This window comes from Corvus hawaiiensis, chromosome 15 (genome assembly GCF_020740725.1).
Source record: "Corvus hawaiiensis isolate bCorHaw1 chromosome 15, bCorHaw1.pri.cur, whole genome shotgun sequence".
In the NCBI taxonomy this organism is placed as follows: domain Eukaryota; kingdom Metazoa; phylum Chordata; class Aves; order Passeriformes; family Corvidae; genus Corvus; species Corvus hawaiiensis.
Window position 1 is genome coordinate 7,707,429 of NC_063227.1, and position 24,099 is coordinate 7,731,527.

The following is a 24,099-nucleotide window of genomic DNA, read 5'->3' on the forward strand; positions in this document are numbered from 1 at the left end:
CCCTCTGTGAGGTCTGCCAGTCCTGAGAATAAGAGGAGTGTCTTTCCGCAGGCTACCAGTTCACCAAGTACGGCTGCCGCAGGAAGACGGACCACAAGATGGTTCATCGGAGCTACTGCGAGGTGATCCAGAAGCCCAAACCCATCCGCAGGGTGTGCAACCTCCAGGAGTGCTCCCAGCCCATGTAAGCATCCCTGCACCCAGCACTGCTCCCTGCAGGTGCAGGGGCACCACATGCAGCCAACGTTGTCACCTCAAGGAAGAGGGCTTTAACTTCACGTCCATGGTCATTACAGAGACCCAGGACTGTGAGGATGTCATGCTCTATTCTGCTCATAGAAATATTCTTTCTGTGATTGCTGGTTCCTATGACTTATTTAATGAGTTGGATTGGAAAAGAATTGCTCTCTTGATCCAGACATTTGTGTTCAGGCCATCTTGAGGTATCAGTTTATACCAGTGGGTTTTACACACTGTGGGTTAACCATGTCAGAACAAATGTACAGAGTGCTACAGAAGACAACCAATATCATCCAGTCTCTCAAATCCAAATCTTCATAAAGTTCACAGCATATTTTCAGACATTTAAACACAGGGAAAATATTTGACCTGCTAGATCTCTCTGGCTGCCCTTGTACAGCACGAAATGCCTGTTGTACCTTCATTTTTGCTCTACATAGTCAAGTGTTATAAATATTATAATTCACATTTTACAGGTGATTTTTTTGACTGGCAGGAGGTTATTCCTGCCACATGTAGGACTAATATATTCTTTGTGCTTCTACTGCAACAAGAAACGAGTGTGTTGATTCCAGCTTTTATCCCTGGGGACTAAATACAGGTTCCAGGAATCACAGCAAATAAATAGAACATACTACACAATATTTCCTAACTTCCTTTCAAAAAAAAGATTTTAAAGAGAGAAAAGGCAAGAAACTGTGCCCCATAAACTCAGCATGGGTCAGGGTTGAATGTTTATTTATTGGAAAACTGAAGTAATAACCTAACTGTATCTCAGGCTCTCTGGAAAGGACTGTATCCTCCTTTCAGCTGCAAATATAATTGGGCCCAGGTACCACAAAGACTCAATAGGATCCTGAATTGTGCTTGGATCCCTGAAGTTTCAGTTTGCTCTGTTTCCATAGAATGCCATCCAAGCATTTTGCTCTTGTACATAGGAGAGGCAATTATATAAGAGATTTTACAAAGCTCTGTGACACCCCCTACACTAATGTGCTGCTTCTTCACTTCTGGGAAAAACTCATCTTTGTCTCAGAAGTCACCTCAGGATTCATGGTTTGACAGCTCTTGCCTTTCTCCACAGCTGTGGAAATTCTATAGGTTACAAAGAGAAACTTGGGTGAAATTGTTACTTTCTATTTAAGTGGAGTGTGTAGTGCAGTGCCTTTTGCTATTTCTTCACTATTTCCAAACCCAGGATTTTATGAGTACTTTAGGACAATTCCTTCAAGCTCAGGGTGTTTCTCCAGACTATGTATATTTTTTGGTTAAGTTTATCCCATGAATACTGTTTACATGGAACAATATTTCCATCTTGCAAATCTCTGCACTCCGTAAATATTTAGACTGCTATATATCTTCACTTAATTATAACCAAGGCTTCAGTAGTCTAGATACATTTGCTCTAAGCCTGTCTGTCCCTGTTGTTCTTCTCTAAGTTCTTTACAATTTGTAGCTATGATTAATGAGCCAGTTTGGGTGATCAGTGCAGTTTTCAACTACAGCACATTACAAAGATTAGGTTTCATTTATCAGTGGCCATACTGATTTAGACATTATGAACTTGAACCTTCTGGTTTTCACTGGAGGGTTGCCTTCCCCCAAACCAAACATTTTTGATGATGAGAACCTTGATCTGCCCCAGCTCAGCACTCACAGGGTTTTGTCAGTGCTTCGGAGATTGAGTCTGGCCAGGGATATGGCCCATGGAGTGCCCAGATACAGGCCGGGTTGGAGCTGCATTTCTAGCCCAGATGTTTTGGCTTCACTCATGTGGGAACCAGCTGTGGGGACAGCTGGTTCATGCTACATTATGAGACAAGACACATCTCATTCTCACGCACCCAGACCTCGGAAGCTCAGCAGCACCCTTGGGTGGCTGCTTTTGACATAAAAGCAACCATATTTTTATGTGCAGTCTTGGAAAGGGCAGCTTAAAATCGAAGCAAATACAGCCAAGTAAGAATAATGCTTATCTTGGAGATAATGAGAAAGTAATATTGAAGATCTGGGTCTTACTAATGATATTTCAGGGGCAGTCAAATAACCCTCACCATGTTTTTTTGCTATCTTCTCTTTTTTTCTGTATTAGAACTAGTATTAGCATCATGTTAAACTTGTGTTTAAGAATTACAGATCAACAGTTTGAATTTTACTCTGCTCACTCTCTTTTCACCAACCTAGATGGGTTACAGGAGAATGGGAGCCTTGCAGCAAATCTTGTGGGAAGACAGGGTATCAGGTACGGTCTGTGCGCTGCATCCAGCCCCTCCACGACAACACAAATCGCTCTGTCCACACCAAGTACTGCAACAACAACCGCCCGGAGGGCAGGAGGCCCTGCAACAGGGAGCTGTGTCCAGCGCAGTGGAGAATAGGACCCTGGTCACAGGTCAGTCCCTTTCTGGATGTCTCAAACAACTAGTTTCTGACTGGATGGAATGAGCATGACAAGAAATGCAACCCCTGAATTTGTGAATAGATGGCTCTGGGAATAGATGACTCACATGTACAGTTGTTTGTTTAGTGCTCAGACCATAGCTCATTCTTGGAGTATTTCACAATTCCTGGTGTACCACAAGAAGCAGTGAGTGGCTCTCCCTCTTGCTTAGCTACTATAGGTACTGCGGTGGCTCAAATAATGCACCATGTCAGCTCAAATCAAGGGCAGTCTTTTAAAATTGAAAAGCTAGTTTCTGATCCGTTGTCTCCAGAGGGTGGCTGGGCTGTAACTGCTGCATGTCCTTTCAGTGCTCTGTCAGCTGTGGCAATGGCACCCAGGATCGCCCGGTCCTGTGCCGGACCAGGGACAACGCCGTCGGCCTGTGCAAGGAGAATAAACCAGAGACCGTAAGGATTTGCAGACTACCTCCGTGTCCCAGTAAGGGCTTGTCTTCTATGGCTTCTATTACATGTTGGAAAAGCATTAATTTATTTATTTGCAATGCCTTCATTGTACTGATACTTGTGTGCTACATCTGCCTGGGGGGACTCTTCTCCATAGTCCTTGTTTTGAGCAGAATTCCAAATGTGGAGCTGCTGTGTGGCCGATGGGCTCCTTGGGCTCTTCTCCTGCTGGAGAGCACTGCTTGGCCCAGGACAGCCTGAGAAGCTGGGGCAGAGCTCAGCACAGTGCTGATGGCTGGATGTGGCCAGCAGCTGTCAGCTGCCCTGGGAGAGGAGCAGTGCCTGAGTCCAACCCTGCACCCCTGAGACCTGTGGCGATTGGCAAGGGTCAGCTGGGCTCTGGCTAATGAAGGGTGCCTCTTTGCTTTCCCCATCTCCACCAAGAGTTCCAGACTTGTTTTCCATTCTGTCAAACATAAATTATCTGCAGGGGTTATCTAATTCAGTTTTTAAAAGCTATAACTAATTTGTTCCTGCTTAATCCAGGCCAACAAGACCTTTATCCTTGTTAGCTTTTCAGCTGTTTGCAAATGATACTTCTGAGATGATTTCACACATTCCTATTATTAAGTAATTCATATTTTTCTTTTTTCTTGCTGTATCTCTCAGGGTAGCTTTTGATTTCTAATTAATTAGAAGCAAGCTGTCAATTATCATCTCCAATACAAAGATTTTAATGAGGCTGTGTAACTAAGCTAGGCTGCAAGTCTCTGGGGACATGTGTGACACTGCCATGAGAAGTGCTGCTGTTGAACTGGCCCTTGGGCTGTCTTCAGTGCTGGCTGTGAAGTGCTGGGCACAAGTTGCAGCAAACTCCCCGAACAGTACCCTTTGCCCAAAATCACACAGCCTGGTTGTAATCCTTCCCTGGGCCCCTTCACAACTGGAGCCCACTCCCTCTCTGAGCTTGTCCCCTTCTGACAGGGCAAGAATTTAATGCTGTCTAACATATGTTGTGTTGCATCTTTTTTTTTTCCTCTATTCAAGGAAACGTTTCTGATCCTTCAAAGAAAACCTACATGATACAATGGCTGTCAAGACCTGATCCAGACTACCCGATCCAGAAAATATCTTCAAGTAAAAGACCCATTTATAACTCTGCCTTTGCCCTTAAATGCATGCCACATCGAATGTGGACTTTGCCTTTTGCTCTCTTCTTCTCTCTATGCGGAAAGTTCCCTTGACTTTGCCAAGTTTAAATCTTGGGCTGAATCTGTTTTTTCACACCAGGCACTTGGTGCTCGGTGTCTTTCTTCTCTGGAGCTTGCGTAGCACTGGTGGTGGAGGTCTTGAAGTGTTGGATGTGTGAAGTTGGATCTCCACAGTATGTTGCAGTCCTCTGAAAGGGAGCTGGGGTCGGTTTGCTTGTTTGCTTGGTGATGGTGAAAAAAGGCTCTTACTGGTTCCTGATGTTCAGTTTGATAGCAAAACTGAGAACTTATTGTGAATGTGATCACATCACAATAATGACACCTTGTAGTGCTAAAGTTCTCCTTTATCTAAAAACCCAAAATCTCGTAACTCGCTGGTTTCAGTTCGCTGACAGGGTAGTCTGATGAGTGGAAGAATTTTTTCGTTCCATTTCCTTTGTGGTGCTGTTGCTTTCCTCACCCTTGCTGCTCATTTTTTATTCCTGACCCTCACCTTTATGTTTGTGACCCGGGGAGGGCTCACTGGGAAGCAGAAGCTGAGTTTCTGCCGGTCCTTTCCGTGCTGCTCTGATGCCGTCTCTCTCGCCAGACTCCCAGTGGTTGTTTGGTGGGTTTTTTCTCGAGAAAAGCTGCGTTCATTTTTTCCATTGCACAATTTTTGCCAGTTTTGCATATTTTCACTTTAGAAACAATCCCAAAGCAGAACAGGCATGGTCCTTGGTGAAGGTGGCGTGGTGGTGTTTTTCTTAGCGTGGCGGAGGCAATATGATGTTTTCATTGACTACGATGTCTCCAGCTGCTCAGCATGGAGCTGTTTATACTCATTACATCTCTGGTCTTTTTTCACCATGTGCATGTCTGACTTGACTGGTACGGTTGTGTGTGTGTGTGTGCGTGTGTGTGCTCTTAGATGTGTCAACTGGCAAACATAACAGTGTGAACTACTACAGAATTACCTCAATTTTTATTGCTTTTTTTGCTTAGGAGATGAATTTTAGAAAAATGCCTTAACGTTGAAATGTAAATGGCATTAATTTACCAGATCCAGCTTTAAATATGAACAGTACACTGGTACCTTGAGTTAATCTTCATATGGAGTGTTTTTACTTGAATGATAACTATTGGAGGGCAGTAAATTTTATTGGAGGTTAATTTGCACAGTGCATATCCATATCTTCATTGAGACAGGATTGTGGCCTGACTTAATGAAATTTAACTGGCATCCGTGCTTCACCTTCTGTGTTTGTGTTGAGGATTTGGAATTCACAAATCATAAAGTTCTTTGTGACAGTCAGTACCAATAGTAGAAATGTATCAACTGTAAAACTGCAGTCTTGGAGCAAATTACTACCTTATTGCTTTGATCATATTTTTTGGAAAAGTGGCATTTTTGAATCTTTGGGTCGTCAACAGTGTAGCACTTCAAACTTGTCATTATCATGTGATCACATATTTAAATTTTGCTGTTAGTATTTCCTGAAACATGTTAACAATTTACATGACAAGGTGAAAAAGCAAAGACACGTATCTGGCACTGAATACTGTTATGTAAAATAATCGGTGTTTAACTGTATAAATATATTCATGACTGTTACCTTTAAATAGACAATGTTTAGTGATGTTTCAAGAGATGGGTGGCTATAGAGAATGGTGCAATAAGGTATCTGGGCATTGTGCACTATGTCTATATGCACTTTGGTTTATCAGGGATATTTTATTAGTGTTTTGTATGTATTTAACATAATATTAAAGATGTGCCAATTCAGTTTGCTTTTCAATATTTTTTTATGAGACTAATGTGCACCAAAGTGACTGTGAAACTGATTTATTTTTTTCTTACTGATGTTTTGAATATATACTTCCAGTCTGTCATGCATACTGCAAGTAAAAATAAATAAAAGTTCAGCAAATCTGGATATTTTGGTTTGGATAGAGGATCAAAATTTCATTCTGTCATTGAGAAGTTACAGAGTTTATTTATATAACTTATCTGATGTCACTAATCTTATTACATAATGCAGGTTTATTTCCATGTATTGTTAAGCTTGACGTTGCATATTTTTGTTAGGAAAAACGCATTTTTCTAAAGGTGCTCTTACTGATTCTTATAAAGCCAAGAACAGACCTGCCTTGTTAAAACCACATTTAAATATTATATCTGTTGGCTTTTATTATGGAAGCCATTTGGAGGAACGTGCATAAAAGTCATGCAACACAAGGCACAATGTTCAAAGGGGACTCTTACAGGGTATGTAAAAAAATATATATATTAAGCTGTATAGGTACATGTAGGCCTTTGTGTGTAGCTGTGCATGCAGGTATGAACAGTTCCAGCTCTTAAAGGCTGGTTTGAAAGGCTCTCCAAAACCAAGGTACTATTCTTAGGTTCCTAAGGAAGGAGTCATTCCTAATCTCCAGCAGCATTTCAGTTTAGCTTTTGAAAAATATGAAAATTAATTGTCAAATTCTAATGTAGGAACTAGAATTTTGTCTTTCTGCAACAAATGCAACAATCAGGGCATAGACACCATGCATGGGAGGTGTTTTCACCTTTCTCAGCCAGCACTAGCATTTTAAAGCAGCAGCACCGGTTGTTAGTTTATTTTAGACTGATATGTTTGCCAATTAAACACTCACTAGGCCCTGTTTTGTTAACTGAGGATGAGTGAAGAGGTGGCACCTACGCTTTCTAAGTCCCCTCGGTATCTCTCAACCTGCTCTGCTTCTCTCCTTTGCTGTGAGGGTGCTGACACAAGCCAGTGCTTGTAGCAGGAGGGTGAAATGTGAGCTCCAGGATCAGGCTGACAGCACTGTCTGCCATCGGGTGCACTCTAAATAAAGGCGAGTAATTGGAGTTACTCATCCTTTACTGTAAGAGTAGGTGGAAATGTAGTAAGATCAGGGAGAGAGACACAAGTGATTTCATCTCTGTCTCAGCACTCTGGTCACAGAGAAGGGTGTTTTGTTATTGATGATGCCAAGTGCTGGTCAGTCTGCTTTTCTCCTCAGCCCTCTCTCTCCTCTCCTCCAAACCCTCTGACTCCTCTCAGCGTGGCTGCACGTTGGGATTTTTCCTTCACTGCAGTGCCTGGCTCCATTACTTCATCTTGGAGGTACAGGAGCTGAGGGATGTCTGTGTAGGACAGAGGACAGGCAGCGTTCTCTCCAAGGAGCCTGCTAGACCCTCACCGTCCATTTGCCACCAATTCATGCAGTCCTCTGCCTCCCTTGAGCAGAAATTACAACGGTTTGGGGAATCTCTGAGTAGGCTTCTGTTTATGTTTCTCAGGCAGGAACATTTTGACCACATCACCTTTAATCCCTCAGGCTACAATTTGCCAGCTGCATTTCAGCAAGATCAGGATCTGCCATAACACCTCTATTACAGTGCAGATCGTTGTAACAACTATCGACAGCTTAAAGCTTATCGAATATTATCTAGAATTCTTTCTCTTTTATTACAGCCATTGACACAAAAATCAGGACTTGTTACTGAGTCTCCCAGTCATTAATGGACTGTCTTGGCTCCATTACTGTGGAGTTTGTTTGTCCAAAAAATATCAGCTCCCTTCCAGGAAGAGGAGAAAATCTCATGGTAAATGCACCACTTTTCTCTCAAACAAGAGACATGCTGAGAAAATGCCGCTGTTTTCAGAGTAGAGGTACCTGGCAACAATATCACTCCAATGGGAGATGGATGAATTCTTAGGGTTACATGGTACACATCGAAATAGGACTTGACTTTCCTGAGACAGTCCAGATAACCATATGTTACCCCTGACCATGGTTAGCCACTGTTTGGTTGCAGAAAAGCATTAAAATGAGCAAAGAGGGAAAAAATAGATTCCTTAATATAAACCTTGATGACTTTGTGGGAGTTCAATGTAGTTTTAGCAACAACACAGCACAATCAGTGTGTTATGAAGTTTAAACCACAACAGTAACACAATTCATTGTGGCTTCACGGTCTTCAGGGTAGTGCTTCCAGGATGTGAAGGCAAAAATTCAGGTGTTATGATCTAGAGCTTGGATGGGGCTGGTACAAACAGTTCAGATCAGCTTTTGCAGCTCTTGAAGTGAGTTGATTTTTAGGTTGAATATAAGCCTGCTTCTGCTTATAGAAGGCTCATTTGCCAGTTTCCCATCCCACTTTAAATATCAAACCCTCTGCCCACTGCCAAAGCTTCAGCTGTGTTTCTTTTTCTGATTAATGTGAAGATGCTCTTTATTTATCTGTTCCCTTTTTCTCTTGCAGAAGATCATTGTCAAGGAGACAAGTCAATGTTTTGTCGCATGGAAGTTCTCTCCCGTTACTGCTCCATTCCTGGGTACAATAAGCTGTGTTGCAAGTCCTGCAACACGTACAGCAACGTAACAGAGGACGGCAATGTAACTGATGCTAATGTAAATAAGAATAATGTCATTGAGGAGGAGCTCCTGACAACCCCCAGCCTTCCCATGGGAGTCTCCACCACACAGTCTACCACCAGCCCTCCTCTGGTTTCCAAAACACGTGCACCCCCTTCCAATGCGACTGAGGAGCACCCAGAAATCAATGCAGTGGATGTTCCCTATAAAGTTGATGGGTTGGATAATGAAGTACCACAGCACAACATCATTACACGGAGGAGGCCTTATGAAAGGACAAGGAATCAAAGAATTCAGGAGCTGATTGCTGAGAAAATGAAAAAAGAGACTCTTAGAAAAATAAACTAAAACGGAAATATGGCACAAACAACATTTTTCTCTTATAGAGATGTTACCAACATCATAGTATTGGCCGTCATAGAGACTAAAAATGGGGAAAAATCAAAGTGGTGCTATGGCAGAGATAGCAAATTCTCAAGCCTACTATAAATGGAAATGACAGATTGTTCCGTAAGTGCTAATCTGAACACTTTGATGGCTAGGTTAGGTGTACAGGGTACGGCAGAGTATTAGTGCAATATCCCTACAGTGTCCCACTGAATCCAAACAAACCACATTACTTAGGTCAGGTTAGCAGATTTCTCAGTCATAGGCTCTTTAAAGTCTTCTATGCCTGTGTAAAACTGCTTGGGAATAGTAATAGGAGTTACACTTAGTAAGGAGGAAAGCAGTCCCAAGACATAATAAATCCCTTTAACTCTGACAAGCAGGGGGTCAGCAATCCTGTGATGCTTCTGTGCATTGCACAAACCCTGGCACTAACACAGCCCGCTTCGGGAAGGTTCTTAGGACATGCCAGACTCGGTTTGGCTGGCTCTGCCTCTGTGGTCGCAGCTCGGCATGTGCTCATGTAGCTTCCTGAACCAGGACTGTGTTATAAAATACAGAGAAAATTCTGTAGCCGTATATTTATGTGTAAATTAAAAACTGACAAACAGTAGTTTACATACTTCCATAAACAATTTCAAAGGATTCTCCTAAACTTTTGGATACATGTAAGACATTTAGTAGGGTAGATCTGGCCAGCTTGGACTGACAATATCCTAGTCTTTCTGTTTACAATTATCCATATTTTTTATAGTCTTTAAGTTCCTGTAATGCAACAGCCTCAGTGATCATTATTGGTTGGTGCTTTTTTTTATTGGTCTGATTTTTTTTCTACCCACGTTCTGTCTAACTTAAAGATGACTGGATTCTTCTTGTCTTTTCTTTGGTGCTTTGTTAAGACAAACTTTTTTTTTCCCCTACATAGGATACAGTTATTTTTGAGGAAATAATTTTGTTTTATCTTCCTTTCCTTAGGACAGCTTTATTGGTGCAGAAGTGAACAACTGTTTGCTGTGCCCTTACATGAACATACACACACACACACACACGTGTCTTCACAGCACCAGGTCTGCTAGAAAACTTTAAGATGTGTAACCTGACAACCCTTTGAGTACCTTTTTCCCCCTCAGGGTCATCATGGTTTTCATAGGTCATTTTGAATTCCCGGTTGGAGAATAGAAGATGAATTCAGTTTGGCTCTAACACTGCTGAGACAGGGAGCATGGACTGGTTCCTGCAGTGGGTGGCATCTGAGCAGGTTTTTTCCTGGCTTGGATTCTTCCATTTGTTTCTTTGCTGGTAAACCTCCTGCAGAGCCCGGGGCTTCCCTGAAGTCCTCTCTTTACCACTAGTAGGTCTGGTGGCTCCAAGTTCAGATTTTCCAGTCTGAGAGGAAGATCTCACCCTCCAGCCTGAGCTGGTTTGAGGAGGCACCAGCAATAAGCCTGTATGTACAGTCACGAAATTATTGGGAATGTGCTGCATTCCCAGCAATGTGTGAGCTCTTCTCTGGCCCAGTTCCTGGCACAGAGCTTCACAGGTATTGCAAGGTGAAGCACATGTGACTCCCTGTGACCCTACCTTCTGCCCTTCACCACCACGACTGAATGAACTGCCCGGTCTTCTCTTCCATATGAGCCATTCCTGCTGGAGAGGAGGCAAGAGCCTGCAGGAACCTCAGGCTTTACAGCACCTGCATGTGGGACTGTTTTGGCCTGAATTGTGGCCAGAAGTCTTTGAAGCACAAGACCTGGTCTAAGAAAAATACTTCATGGAGATACTAGCCCAAGCAGAGAAGGAATGTTTTCAGCTGGTGTCATGGCACCAAGCGCCCCTTCTTGCACAGGACAGAGGTGATGCACTTCAAGCAGCTCCGGTAGTGCAGGGATGAGAGATACACTGAAGACCATGAAGAATGGGAAGCCCAACAGGCCTCCTAAGAGTCCAGAGCAGTAGAAAACATCTCCTGGGCCAAGCAGATGTGGCTGCAGATGTGGAAGCAACAGGCAGCACAAGCAAAAATCTGTTCTGGTTTGGAGAACTAAAACTCAGGCTCTGCAGTTTGGCAGCACAGCAGGAAGAGTTCCATCGCAGGCTTTCACTCCTGGGACATGGAGTGTTTTCCTGCAGTCAAAGGGTGATTATCCTTAGTGCCCTGTCCCAGCCCTGCTCCATGGCCTGCCGGCCGTCACACGGCCACAGTGAGCGGGCAAGCCCCGGGAGCCTTGTGCCAAGGGATTTGTGGCTGCCTACAGGCAGGACAAGTTTGAATAACAGTGTAGGGTCAGGTCATGTCTGTGCACAACAGCAATGTCGTAATGAGCACTGAAGGGAAAAAAACCCCCACCATTCTATTTATAAGCAAGGAAGACGTGTCTAAATCAACATCATTCCAGCTGCTGTGCCATGGGAGACATAAGCTGTAGCTGGGCTCGCAGCCTGTAGTCATAGTATTTCTTGCCTTCCACATTTCCTTTACAGAGATGTGGTTAGTATAAAACTCATCTTTTCCCCTTCAAATTAACATCCTTCTAGCTCTGTGGACAATAAAAATAAACCACAACCCCCAGCTTTTTCATAGACTAGAAGCTCATCCAAGCATATGAAACTTAGGGAAAGCCTTTACAAACCCAAAGATAGAAAGGGTTGGAGCTGGATTTACGCAGATGGGGAGGTAAAGGTTTGCTGCCTGGAGGGTACCAGTCACCCACTGGGACTTTTTTGAGACCCTTTGCTCCAACCTCCTGAGGTAGCTCATCTAATAGATTCTGTTCTGCCTTAGCTTCTGGAATAGGCTTAGTCAACCAGGCAGTGTGAAGAAATACCACAGGAGGCAGCGCCCACAGCTCAAAAAAAGCATTTTTCCACATAAAGTGGAAAAATGCTGCCTCAGGGAGCAGGAACAGCCTCCTGGAAGGCTGGTCTGGTGCTATGTTAGGTCCAGTGTTCATTAAGGACCCAATGCAATGCCTGGTGGCATCTGCATTTTGGAAGGGCTTGTTCCCTTCTCAATCTCACTTTTTGGGAAATTTAATTTGATTTGTTTCTCAGTGGTTTAAATTCTACTGAATATTTCTTTAGCTGTTACTTGGGGAACACTGAACTACTTGAAGCAGCAGCTTCAGGCTACATTGCTCAAGACATTGAGAGGCTGATGGACCACCTCTTTAAGGAGCAGGAGCCAAGAGCTGCCTTCTCCTCACAGTCTTCCTGTATGAGAAGGGGGTAATTTAGGTCTCTTCAGACCGGGAAAGATGCCTTCTTTTCAAGCTGCCATTTGTTCACAAAACACCAAGAAGGTGTTTTTTTTCAGCAGTTCCCCATGAAGGTCATTCCCCAAGAACATGGGAATCACTTCTACTGGAAAACACAATGCAGGGCTCTACTGATAATGAAAAAGCAGTCCCAGACAAAAGGCGGGGGTTTGCTCTCCTGAGCTGATCTCATTTCTGTGTCATGCAGTGGAAAATTTGGTCTTTTTTTGTTTGGTTGGACTTTGACAACTCTTTCATCTTTTCTACAATGCTGTAATTGGGCAAGATCATCATCGCAGTGTATCTTCTGTAACCAGTTTGCTGTTGCCCAGGTGCTGCATTTTCAGACATAAGAAGCAGAAAGTGATATTTTAATGTAACCTAATCCCCAGAAGCTAAAACAGGTTTATAAACAAATAATTCCTGCAGAGACCATCTCAGAGATCTGAGAGATAAAGTAATGTGCTCCCATGAAGCAATAGATTTATGATCTAACCACGCAAGTACATAGTTTTCTCAATTGTCATTTTTCTGGTTGTCTAAACTTAAAATCCAACTCACAACCTCTCATGAAAAAAAAAATCCCAAACAAATTCTGGTTGCTTTAGCTTCAGTCATCTGCCATTTTTTCCACCAACATTCCTTTAAAAATTTCTGTTATCTATGATGAATGCATCACTTTTTATATTCATATATCCATTCAATATTTAGAGTCTCACAACATCTCCATAGAATGCTTTCAGATATTCTGAGAATTCTAGAAACGGTGCTTTACCAGTACTCAAAGGGGTTTATGTTTTATTTTATTACATAATGCATTTAATATCTTATTTACTCACCTACAGTGCACAGTATTAGCTATGTTCATCTGAATATCTATATGCAACTTCCATTCACTTACATATGCCTTAACAGAAATTGCAATAAATAGCCATTTCTTGTATATTAAAAATGTATATACAAATTAGAATCTTTAATTTTATAATTTATTAAATTCAAATGTCTGTGTTCTTTTGCAAGAAAAGTGTTTGGCTTTTCCCTGTGCTTTTTTCATTGAGTTGATGTTATGCAGAGATGCTGGAGGATGAAGAATCAGCATCTTCAGATTCAAAACCAATTCAATTTCTACAACTGAATGAAGTGGGATTGGGATACACTTGCTGCTAAAGTCCTACATCCTTGTTACAACATCCATCATCCTAGGCTAAATATGATAAAGTCATTGGACCAAAAACCTCTGCTGATAACTGCACAGAAATTAATCAAACTCACTTAAACCTGCTTGAGGCCCAAATCCATCCTGGTCCATATATCATCTCTTTAAAAAGCTCGGTTATTTGGGCTTCTATTCAGGACTGATGAGCAAATTCTGCTTTGCATGTCCTATTGATAAAGTAATTGCTCCTTTCCATAAAATTCTTTTGCACACATTCTCCTGCCGTATCCTGCACACTTGTAGCCAGGTTCCCTTTAAAGCATAATTGACTCTTTCCCATCTAATTGAAGTTTGTTGCTTGAGGATTTGAAAGATCCCTGCTTACTATGATTATTCAGGGAGCACCATGCAGTGCATCCAAGTCCAGCATTCTTTAATCAGGTAACAAGCCACCTCAACATTTTCCACCTGGAAAAGTAATTTACATACTTAGATGCCCTGATAAAACAGTGGACCAGCCCAAACCTGGGGTTCATTTACTGTGATAATTCATGCAGCATTTACAGCTGTGACAAGGGTTATATTTAATTGCCTTTTGCTTTCATAGATGTTAAGATTTTTAGGGTGGCCGTGGCAAAGGGTCTCACGTCTGCACCCCAGACACAAGAGACACCAAGGTGGGTTCAGTCATGTCCAACACCTCTCCTTCCCCCCAGCCTTGCTCTCTCTCTCTCTCTAAAATGCCAAAAGATGATGCCCACAGGAGGCCTTCTCTTCTTTTCCTGGCCTACATCAGCTTTTTAGCCCTTTTCACCATCATCTGGCTCTGAGGAAAAATGAAAAAAAGGCAGCTCAAGGAGGAGTTTCAGGCCAGGAAAGCAGTTAATCAGGTTATTCTTACACCAGGCAGAAGGCAGCTCCTTCAAAGTGTTGTGCAAATTTGACTGCTCCTTCCCACACTGAGGGGGACACAGGATGATTTCCAGCCTCCCACCCCATGTTCTGGCTCAACACTTGGTTTTGCTCACAGGGGTCAACAAATGCTGCTGAGCCTTCCTGGGAGATGAGTACCTGGAAACCCCACTAGGGCTCTGTGTGGGCATGTGGATGTGTGTGTGTGTGCATTGCTCATCTTTGCTCTCCCCTTGCCCCCTTCCCACCACCCTCCCCAGTCCCTCCTCCTTTAGCAACTTCCCAAAGCCAAGCAGGGACCAAAGCGATGGAGCCGCAGAACCGCACCAAGCACAAGCAGCACTTCTGAAATCTCATTACAGGAAGGAGCAGAGCAGGATGACACATGTGGGAGAAACCTTATCCTAGTTAATCTGCGGGGGTTTATGCTTCATCAGCAGAGTGCTCTCTCCAGCATCCGCCCAGCGATGAAGCTGAACCGTGGCAGCCCCAGCAGCACCAGGGTTCCCAGCAGGCCTGGGATGCTTCACCTCTCAGTTGCAGTATCTGGTCGAGTCACCACTAGATGGTGGCACGGCACAAGAAGTACGATTATGAAACGGCTGCTGGACTGTGATCCCAGCCTGAAAAATCCCTTAATCTGGTGAGATGTGCTCAGGAGGGGCCAGATGGAGTAAAACCCACTCGGCTCAGTCCCCACCGCAGTGTGGATGTAGTCGAAGATGCTGCTGTGCTGCTGTCATGCCCTGACAGTGGCTGCGGGCTGAAGAACGAGCAGGGATCCTGCAGGAGAGAAACACAGACAGCAGCAGCAGCGGAGACATAGAGTCATGAACAATCCCACCACTCAAACCACTGAAAATAGTTAAAGAATAAGTTGTTTTCTGGGGCTGTTATTTCTTAGGGCATCTAAACACATCCCAGCTACTCTGAAAAGAAGAAAGTTTAGAGGCCAGTAACATTACAGGGGGTTCCACTGATGGTTGTAATTTAATTTTTTAAAATTTCTTACTAAAGAAACACAACAGCTATGGAAAGACAAACCTGTTTTAGGTGAACTGGGCTGCTGGCAGGACAGGGGGTTTCATGTGACCCCAGGCAGGAGAAGGCTTTCAAGTGATGGCAGTGCTGCCCTCACTGAGCCCTGCAACAATCCACAGTGCTCAGCTCTCCAGCCTCCTCGCGTGGTGTGTCCAAAAGGGACCAATCGACACCAGTGTTCAGGCACTTTGGGATATGTATCATCTAAAATGATGTATGAAAAATTCATCCATGTAAAGATACAATTTAATCATAGGCAGATCAGTAATAACAGAAATAAAATAGTTTGTATTATTTTAAATAAATAGTCTGGGCCAGATTCCCAGGGGAAGTTGCCAGCGAGTTGTCACCATGGTTTGCACTTCTGAAACTTCAAAGTATTTTAAGAAAAGTCTGCACTGGCACAGAGCTCTCTCTGTCTGCTGGTCGTGACCAACCACTGCCAATGGAGCCATGACATTGGCATGGCCTAGAAACTCCTAGGGAAAGTTCCCAGGAGTCATTTTCCAACTTAATTGAACTCCCAGTGAAGCAAAGTGCCTAAATCCCTCTGAGCCTTTGCAAAGGCTCCTGGCAGGACTCCACCCATGTTCCCAGTGGGATGGAGAGCTCAGTTCCTGCAAACAAGCCTTGTGCCAATGTGCTGCAGTCACCCAGCCCTCACAGCAAATGGTTCCTCACCTGCAAAAGGCAAGAAATAGCCAGGAACTTATGGAAAATCTGTGTGCATCAGTGACAGTGTTGGCATATGTAGCCACCACCAGTTGCTGTGTGAGCTGCAGTCAAGGCAACAGCTGTGGGTGCATTTCCAACCCAGCTCTAGTTAATAAGAAAACAGCTCATTAATATTTCATGGCAGTATCTTCACTGGTACCATAGTGGCTGCTTGCTGTAATGCACGGGAGGTTAATCGGCTGGGGGATGTAATTAGAGAACACAAATCCTCTGGAATCTGGCACAAACCAGGTCAAAACATTTTCCTTTCCTATACTTCTAATGAAAAACATAGAAACACAGAATCACAGAATGCTTGGGGATGGAAGGGACCTTAGAGACCACCTCATTCCACCCCCCTGCCATGGGCAGGGACAACTTCCACTAGATCAGGTTGCTCCAAACCAACCTGGCCTTGAACACTTCCAGGAATGTGGCACCCACAACCTCTCTGGGCAACCTGTGCCTCACCACACACACAATAAAGAATTTCTTCATTATTTAAATCTTTCCTCTATTAGTTTAAAACTGTTCCTCCTTGTCCCATTCAATATCTGCCATGTAAAAAGTCCCTCTCCCACATGCAAGAGAGGAGCAGCTCTTCCAGGTTGTTGATGCACCTTCAAGAAGGACCTGCACTGAGGTGTGGAGATGCTCAGTGTCATGTTAACCCTGTCCCCCATCCCTGGAAAGAGCCAACAAGCTTCAAAAATGCCCAGAGGAGAGTCACCTGTTACACTTACCCAGTTCTGCTAAACTGTGTGGATTTCCCAAAAACTGGAAGCATTCCAAAAAGAAAAACCTAACAGACAGAAAACCAGACCAAAAAGTAACTGTCAGCATTTATATCTCAGACACTCATCCAAGCCCTGCAGAACTAGCAACTGCTGTTTTCCTCTGCAGCTCAGGCACTGCTGCTGTTGCTGTTTTCTTTTGCCATTAATCCCATTTGGTGACAGTTTTTATGCCCCCAGGAATGCTGATTCACTGCACTGTTGGGGAGTATAAGTACAGGAAACCAGGATGACTTATCCAGAACCATCTTCACAAGTGCTTGGAAGAAACCTATGGCAGTCTTGCAACAAGCATTCAAAGTTGCACCTTATTTCTTTTAAATTAAGATTTTTTGAGGACGCAGCTGATGACAGAGGAAACCAAATGGCTGCGGTTGAGGAAAAAAAAAAGAGGTATATTATATTTGTCCCTCCCACCTGGCAAGTTCTATTCATTCCATCAGACCTTCAAGAAGGAGGCAACTCCAGCAGGAAGGAAGAACTTACCAGGGCAGAGGAACCATCTTGAAGACTCTTTTTAAAGAGAATGTATCCATGCACATCTGCACATGTGGAATTTGTTTCCAGATCAGTGCTCTTCCTCACAAAATGTTTTTTCCAAGCTCCATACTGCAGCTGCTTAGCATAGCTGGTGCCTGAGGAGTTTTTTCCTTTTGATGGTAATTACATTTCCTGCAAGCAAGAAGGAAAAATTGAAGCTCTAAGTTGCTACAGCATGATTCCAGCTGATCACTGCTGCTAGTGAATTTAAAGCATGAAGGTTGTGGGTCATTTCATCTAAATTCAGCTGTTTGGCACCAGAAGTTCAGACAAACAGCTTGAGCTTACACACCTGTCATATTGAAATGCTAAGCAATGGTTATTTCCAGAAAAAAAATAATCTGCTTGGAACCATATCCTGAAGGGATGCAAAAGTGTGTTGAGCTGCTTATTTCCTTTTACTGGAGATAAAGAAAAAACCTGAATGAGGAATGTGGGCTTGGGTGACTAAATCAGCAGTTACAGCCAATTCCAGCCTGATTGCTGGTAACAGAGAATATTTGCATTTAAACTAAAGTGATTTTTAATCTAGGATTTCTGCTTTTCTCTTCATCCCTCCAGCAGGTCAGGACAGGCATTGTGGGGAGCAGCAAGGCTCAGAAATGCAGTCATGCTCCCTGGCCTGGGCACACAGGGATGTTGTGCGGGATGGCTATTCCCTCGAAAAGAGCAGCAGCTGTTGGGGCTGCCTCTGAGGAGAGTGTTGGGAAATAAATACAGAAGGAAGATTCTGCTGCAACATAATTCATCGCCCCACACAACATGATGCTGCAAGAGAAGCTATGAGAGAGACACTAGGGTTATTCCAGAATTGCAATCAGTTTGCAGCATGTTAATGAGCCAGGAAACAAAGACAAATCACTGCTGCCCAGGGACCTGCAAGGCTGGATGCTGCCAATTGCTTTTGCTGGCAAAGCAATTTGCTGTAATGCACTTGTGTGGTCTCAGAGAAACATGAACAGGGATGATGCTGGCAGCAGTCGGAGAGGGTGGTTGGTGGAGAAAAGCCCTGGGAGGTGCCGTGGAAGGGCCGGCTGCTGCTGTGCTTCCACAGCAATATGGATATACACCTCAACCCAGGGATGTACAGCTTGGCCCAGGGAAGCACAGCTCAATCCAGGGATGTACAGCTTAGCCCAGGGACGTACAGCTCAATCCAGGGGTGTACAGCTCAGCCCAGGGATGCTCGGCTCAGAGCAGAATGGGAGCAGGGACAGAGGAGAGCAGAGGGCAGCACTAACGACGCTGCAAACAACCACTGCCTCTTGGGCAAACCAGCACAAATTTGTTCACAAAATAGGGCAGAGAAGGAGAAAAAGCAGCCCAAAACCCTAAGGATTCCCCTTTCAGCAATAAAGCTTGAAAGAACTACGGCGCCTGTTTTCCCACCGCAGCTTGGAGCACAGGCAGCACTTCCCCTCCGGCACCACGGCCACGGCCCCGAGGTCCCTTCCACACGGGGAATTGTTGCCAGGCAGCTGAGCCGCAGGGATGTGTGGTGGCCAGTCCTGGAGGGGCCGGAGTGGCCCAGCCCGGCTGTTGCCCGCGGCTGCCCCGGAGCCCCGGCGCCCGCCGGCTGCGGCTCGGGCAGGGCAGGCAGCCAGCGGGATATATTTAGCAACAGCAACAAAACAGGCAGCGGGATCAGCTGACTGAGGCAGGGAGCTGGCGCATGGGTTAGTGTTAGACAGCACATCTCCTGTGCTGGGAACAGGGAGGAGGGAGCGGGGCAGAGCCGTGCAGCCAGGGGAGACGACAGCCGCCCGTGCCCGCACCCCGCAGGTAAGGGGAGGGGGTCTGGCCAAGGGATGTGTCCTGGGGGTCGCTAGGAATATCCGGGATGCTGGTAGCCAGTGATGCTCAAGGCGTGGTGGAGGGGAAGCTGCAGGGCAGGGAGTCCTGCTCCCCCGGGGCTGCAGGTGACGGGGAGGTGACCTCGGCCGTGCCAACGCGGTGGTGCCCAGGGCGAAGGGGATGGCATCCGGGCGGGACCTCATCCATCCCATCATCGGAAGAGTTTTACTGCAAATAGGTAATTTAGTTTCCTTCCGGAGGAAGGGCGTGTTGGCAGGACTTAGTTACTGATTAGCGCTATCGTGATTTAACACGACATGCCCGTGCCCCTTATCAGGGGCATCCGGCCGCTCTCACTGCCGGGCCCAGACCCTGACACTGCCGAGCTCAGGCAAGGGGTGGGAAGGAAGGAAGGCAAAGGAACAAGCCTTTTCTTTAAGGCTTAAAAACATGAGAGAAACAGAGCAGGCAGGAAAAAGGATAATAAAAAGGCCCTAAGGTTTAAAGCAAGTATCTCCTGCTCTCAGGTCAGCAAATCCCAGCTTGGCTGGCTTTACCAGTAGCGCCTGAGAAAAACCAGTAAGGGCCAGCAGCAGCCTGGGGAGGGATGAGCACCCAGCGAGCTCTACCCTGGGCTCGGCACGAGCTGCTCATTTGTGCTCCGTGTGTGATCTGCAGCTTTGCAGAGAGGTTCAACAAAGCCAGATTTATTTCCAGCAAGGCATTAAAATAGCTAGCAAAGCACTTTTGCGTTTAATCACACAACAAAGCTATATTGTGTCTGCAGATTAGTCACATAGAAATTTCATTGGGGGAAGCAGTGGAAAAAAAAAAAAAATCCAGGCTATGTGGTCATTTCTGCCAGAAGGGGAGATAAGCAGAGCACAGCGGGGAGTCTTTGGAGAAAAAAAAAATCAGTACAGTTAGAAAACACTGCAGCACAAACTATACTGAAATATTTGTAATTCAGTGTGTTTAACTGAGTAGTGGGAGAAGTTTGATGGAAATCCATCCTAAAAGGAATTGAGAACAACTACGTGAATATAAAGGACATGAATTAAATCCCTTTGACTCTGTGTAAGCACTCAGGGGAGGACCTACCTCTCCATAACTACATTTGTGAACCACTGGCACAGACAAAAGTGACCCTGTACATTCTCACCTACAACTTCTAGAAGAGACCACTGTAACGTTGCTGTACTTACGTGGTGCTCCCCACAGGGGCAGGGCAGCTCCTCTTCTGTCATGTTCAGCTCCTGCCTGCTTGGACAAGGGCGAAGTCAGAGCCCTGCCACAGTGAACAGACATGGAGCATTAAATAAGGAGAGTAATTTACGCCTTGCTGCTACAACAGGGGCAGTGAGACAAGCTCATGCCCCTGCCCCACACTTCTCCAGCTGTGCTCTCTTGCATTGCTTCAGGAGGGAGCACCACTGCTGATCTCCTTAACGAACCTTTAATTTACTGCCACATTTAATGACTTGGCTTCTTCATACATTTATGAAGCTCTTTACAAAACCATGGATATAAAAGTACTGCCAGCAGACTTTTAAAATGCAGTTTCTGTAAACAGCCCTGTTTGCCACAAGAAGACATTGGGTGGCTCAGGCAGAAACAAGCCCAGGATTTCTTTACCACAGCAGGTTTTCACATGCTGATCATGTCTGCTCTGTTCTTTGCAGCCATGGCGCCCCGGATCAGATTGAGCCTTTCAAAGCCTCTCCCAACCATACGGGAAACCCACGAGGAAGCGATGGAGGATCCAAGCAGCAACCCAAAGTGTGCTGGAAGTGCCACAGCCAGCCCTGACGCGTACTCCAGCGACGACTACATCCAATCCATCTGCCACCTTGCCAGACCCACCTTCCCAGCCCTGCTGGAAAGCAGACGTAAGGGTCAGGACAGAAAGACCCTGAAGACCCTTGAAGACGTGTCACATTCTCCACCCTTTGTGGGGACACAGCAGCAAAGGTCGAAATGTAAATTGACCAATTTCATCTCAAATGTGGTGCCACTGGGAAAAGTGCCATGTGCAGAAACCGGCTTTTGGTCCAGAGAGGACCCCCTGGAACAAATTTACACCAATGCAGGAAATCTTTGCTCCTCCAAGGCTTCTTCCTCTGGTGAAAGTGCCAGCACTGGTCACTCACGGGGCAACCCTTCTACCCCAAATGGTGACCTTCATCCTGCAAACCTGGAAGAAGAAAACACAGGGAAAAGCAGTTTTCCACGAGTGTTCAGTTTTCCAAGGCTTCCCTCCCCAAGACCAGTTCAGAAAGAAGCAGTATACTCAGAGCTGAGGTATCTCAGAAGGGATGAGGGAATGGTTTTAGGGAGTAACCACAGTCAGAAAGAAAATGGCCCCATGTCCATTAACACTGAAGAGCTATTGGCACCCTCAGCCAGAGGGAAGCTGGTAGGAAACCCAGCCCTGCCCTGCTCCATAAGAAGGCAGAGTTTGTTCAATACAGCAGACATAGATGAAAAAGAAGGAAGAGAAACCTCTCACTGTGACAAAAATGTCATGGGTGATGTCCCTGCTAAGCAGAGATACTTTGAGTCTTTCCAGGTACCTAAAAAAGCCACCATCCATAACTGGATTTCAGAGCACAGATGCATCTGGAAAGAAGCAAAGATAAAAGCTTGTTTGCTCCCAGCCATTGCTGAAGTGTGAAGAAGTAGCTGCTTAGAATAATTTTATTCACAAGATATAACCACCCTGTGCTCTAGCAGCTCTCCCTGGAGTCCTCACACAGAAAATATGGCTTGAACATGCATGCGAGTCAGGCAGACTCTTGTGATCCATCATATCCCTCATCCGTGGGCAAAGGGACAGTTCAGAGTCTCATCTGCTAAGGAAACAGCAATCAGTTTTCATTTTAGAAAGGCAACAGTTCATAAAGCATCTCCTCCCACCTACTGCCTAGAACTGCCCTGAGCATGAAGAAAAGCTGGAGAGAGCTGGAGAGAACACAAATCCCATCTGTGCTGGAGAAGAAGTGGGAACACTGAAATACCAGTGTTTTCCAGCCAATGCCAAGCAGCCAAGCAGGTGTTGCTCACACTTGGGTACAGTTATTCAAAAAGGAACCCTTTGCCCAAGGCTCGGACAGTACGAAATGCACTCTCTCTGACACACATTTACTGGGAGACCCATCACAGATCCCTGCCTCTGCACCAGGATCCCACTGGAGAGGTCATCCATTAGAGCAGTAGCATAAAGAAGTATTTCTTGAAACTCATAAGAAGCCTTTTATGAGGATTTGCTGGAGGGCAATATGGAGAATACTACAACTCCTTGAGTGGGGATTTTCCTGGTGCTTACCCTGGCCCAACTCTGTTCCCTTTACTACTGGACTTACCCCTGGCAGGAGGAGAGCTGGGAGCCCTGGTGGGCATTGCCGTGCCAGTGCTGTGGCTGTTCTGGAGCCAGCTGTAAAGAAACAGGCATCATGTTGGGCTCTGCACTGACACAGCCAGGCTGCACACCACAGGCACCCACGGGATTTGCTGCTCAGGTTCAGGAGCCCATGAGCCCACACAGAGCTCTGCAGGCTCAGAAGAGCAGCCTTGGCTGAGGGGCAGCCTAGGGATGCTGGGCTGGTGCTCACAGAACCTGAATGTAAAATAATAACTGGTGTTTCCCTTCATATCTGTGCTTCTGTATTCTCACCTACCTGACCTTGCTGATGATGTTGACCGAGCTTTGCTTTGTGCTGCCAGACTGAAACATGGAAAAAACAAATGCGCATGTTCCAAGCATCCAGCCCATCACATAGACAAACAATTCACGTTGATATTATTTCTATCTGGGACGTCTGTAGGATGAGAAACATTCCCACAAGGCTGGGAGGTCCTGACATGGGGCGATGGGCATGTGCTCAGGCCATCCCTCGCTGCCACACAGAGACTTCTCCATCCAGAGAAGCTGTCATTGGCACTTTCTCCTGCAGTCAGAGCAACTTCACCCACCTGTGTCTGGTGCCACACTCCCCATAGCCAGTCAGGAGAAGTAGCTGAGAAAACTGCAAAGCAATACCAGCCTAATTATTACTACTACTAGGAATAAATGTTTTGGCACAGCAGAGAGCAGAGGGACCAGGCTGTTTGCTCAACAGCAGCTAAGATGAGAAACAGCATCGGAAAGCTGCAATTATAAAAATGCTCACAAGTGATTTCCAAACCACCCTCAAGCAGATGAAATGAAAAAGCAACTTCTACTCAGTACCAACATGAGTGTAAATATGCTCAAGGATCAAAAGGTGAGAGTGTTTGAGCTTCTCATCCTCACATCTCTTACCTCAAATATTTTTTTCTCTTGTTGAAACTCATTAGTGCTATGGAGCTGAGCTGCTTCTCAGCTCTGTTTTTGAACTAACCACACAGCAAGAACAAAAGTGAAGGTGGCTCCAGCATTCATTATAGCTGATGGAGAAAGTTGAACGTGGAAGGTCCCAGCCTGCTGTGCCTCCTCCACACCTGTCCCTCCCTTCTCAGGTAAATGCTGGGGGTTAAGTGATGCTTGTCATTTAAATTTCTCTCCATGTGAATATTTATTACTCTAATGCCTAACAAGTCTTGTGCCAACTGCATGTATCACTGCTTTTGACAGAGGAAACAAATAAAGTCCTTCCATCCAGTTGTTGTTTCCATTCTGCATTCCACAGGGGATTATTTTTAGTGCTGGGCTGGTCCACAGCACATGGGTTGTGACTTGCCATGCAAACACCTTCTCACTCTACCAGGCCTTCACACCTCACCGCTTCAGCAGCTGCTGCCCAGGACTGTGATTCCTTCTCAGCTGCCACATAATCCTGCAAGTCTCTACACCCCTGAAACCC

General features: G+C 45.2%; 2 protein-coding genes and 1 long non-coding RNA gene across 4 annotated transcripts in view; 2 read left to right on the forward strand and 1 right to left on the reverse strand.

Annotated features, from left to right (window-relative positions):
* Positions 1–13,334, forward strand: part of ADAMTS2 (ADAM metallopeptidase with thrombospondin type 1 motif 2) — a 177,639-nt gene extending 164,305 nt beyond the window's left edge. Inside the window, exons 18-22 of the mRNA XM_048319915.1 lie at positions 52–184; positions 2,425–2,632; positions 2,992–3,121; positions 4,135–4,224; positions 8,554–13,334. Coding sequence (XP_048175872.1) covers positions 52–184; positions 2,425–2,632; positions 2,992–3,121; positions 4,135–4,224; positions 8,554–9,014 — 1,022 coding nt within the window. The 3' untranslated portion in view covers positions 9,015–13,334. The remainder of the gene's footprint in view (positions 1–51; positions 185–2,424; positions 2,633–2,991; positions 3,122–4,134; positions 4,225–8,553) is intronic.
* Positions 13,335–14,663: 1,329 nt separating this feature from the next.
* Positions 14,664–17,620, reverse strand: LOC125333736. The gene is made up of 3 exons (XR_007206955.1): positions 17,411–17,620; positions 16,874–16,932; positions 14,664–15,620 (listed from the first exon to the last, which is right to left on the reverse strand). It is a non-coding gene; the product is annotated as an uncharacterized LOC125333736 (long non-coding RNA).
* A 1,489-nt stretch (positions 17,621–19,109) lies between these two features.
* On the forward strand, positions 19,110–23,897 carry LOC125333876. 2 transcript variants are annotated; one of them, XM_048320166.1, is made up of 2 exons: positions 19,110–19,246; positions 20,941–23,897. In XM_048320166.1, the coding sequence occupies exon 2, from the start codon at positions 20,943–20,945 to the stop codon at positions 21,930–21,932; it is 990 nt and encodes a 329-aa protein (XP_048176123.1). In that variant the 5' UTR covers positions 19,110–19,246; positions 20,941–20,942; the 3' UTR covers positions 21,933–23,897. The 2 variants fall into 2 exon arrangements, with proteins under 2 accessions (XP_048176123.1, XP_048176122.1); XM_048320165.1 differs by lacking the exon at positions 19,110–19,246 and adding an exon at positions 19,336–19,496.
* Positions 23,898–24,099: the final 202 nt, after the last annotated feature.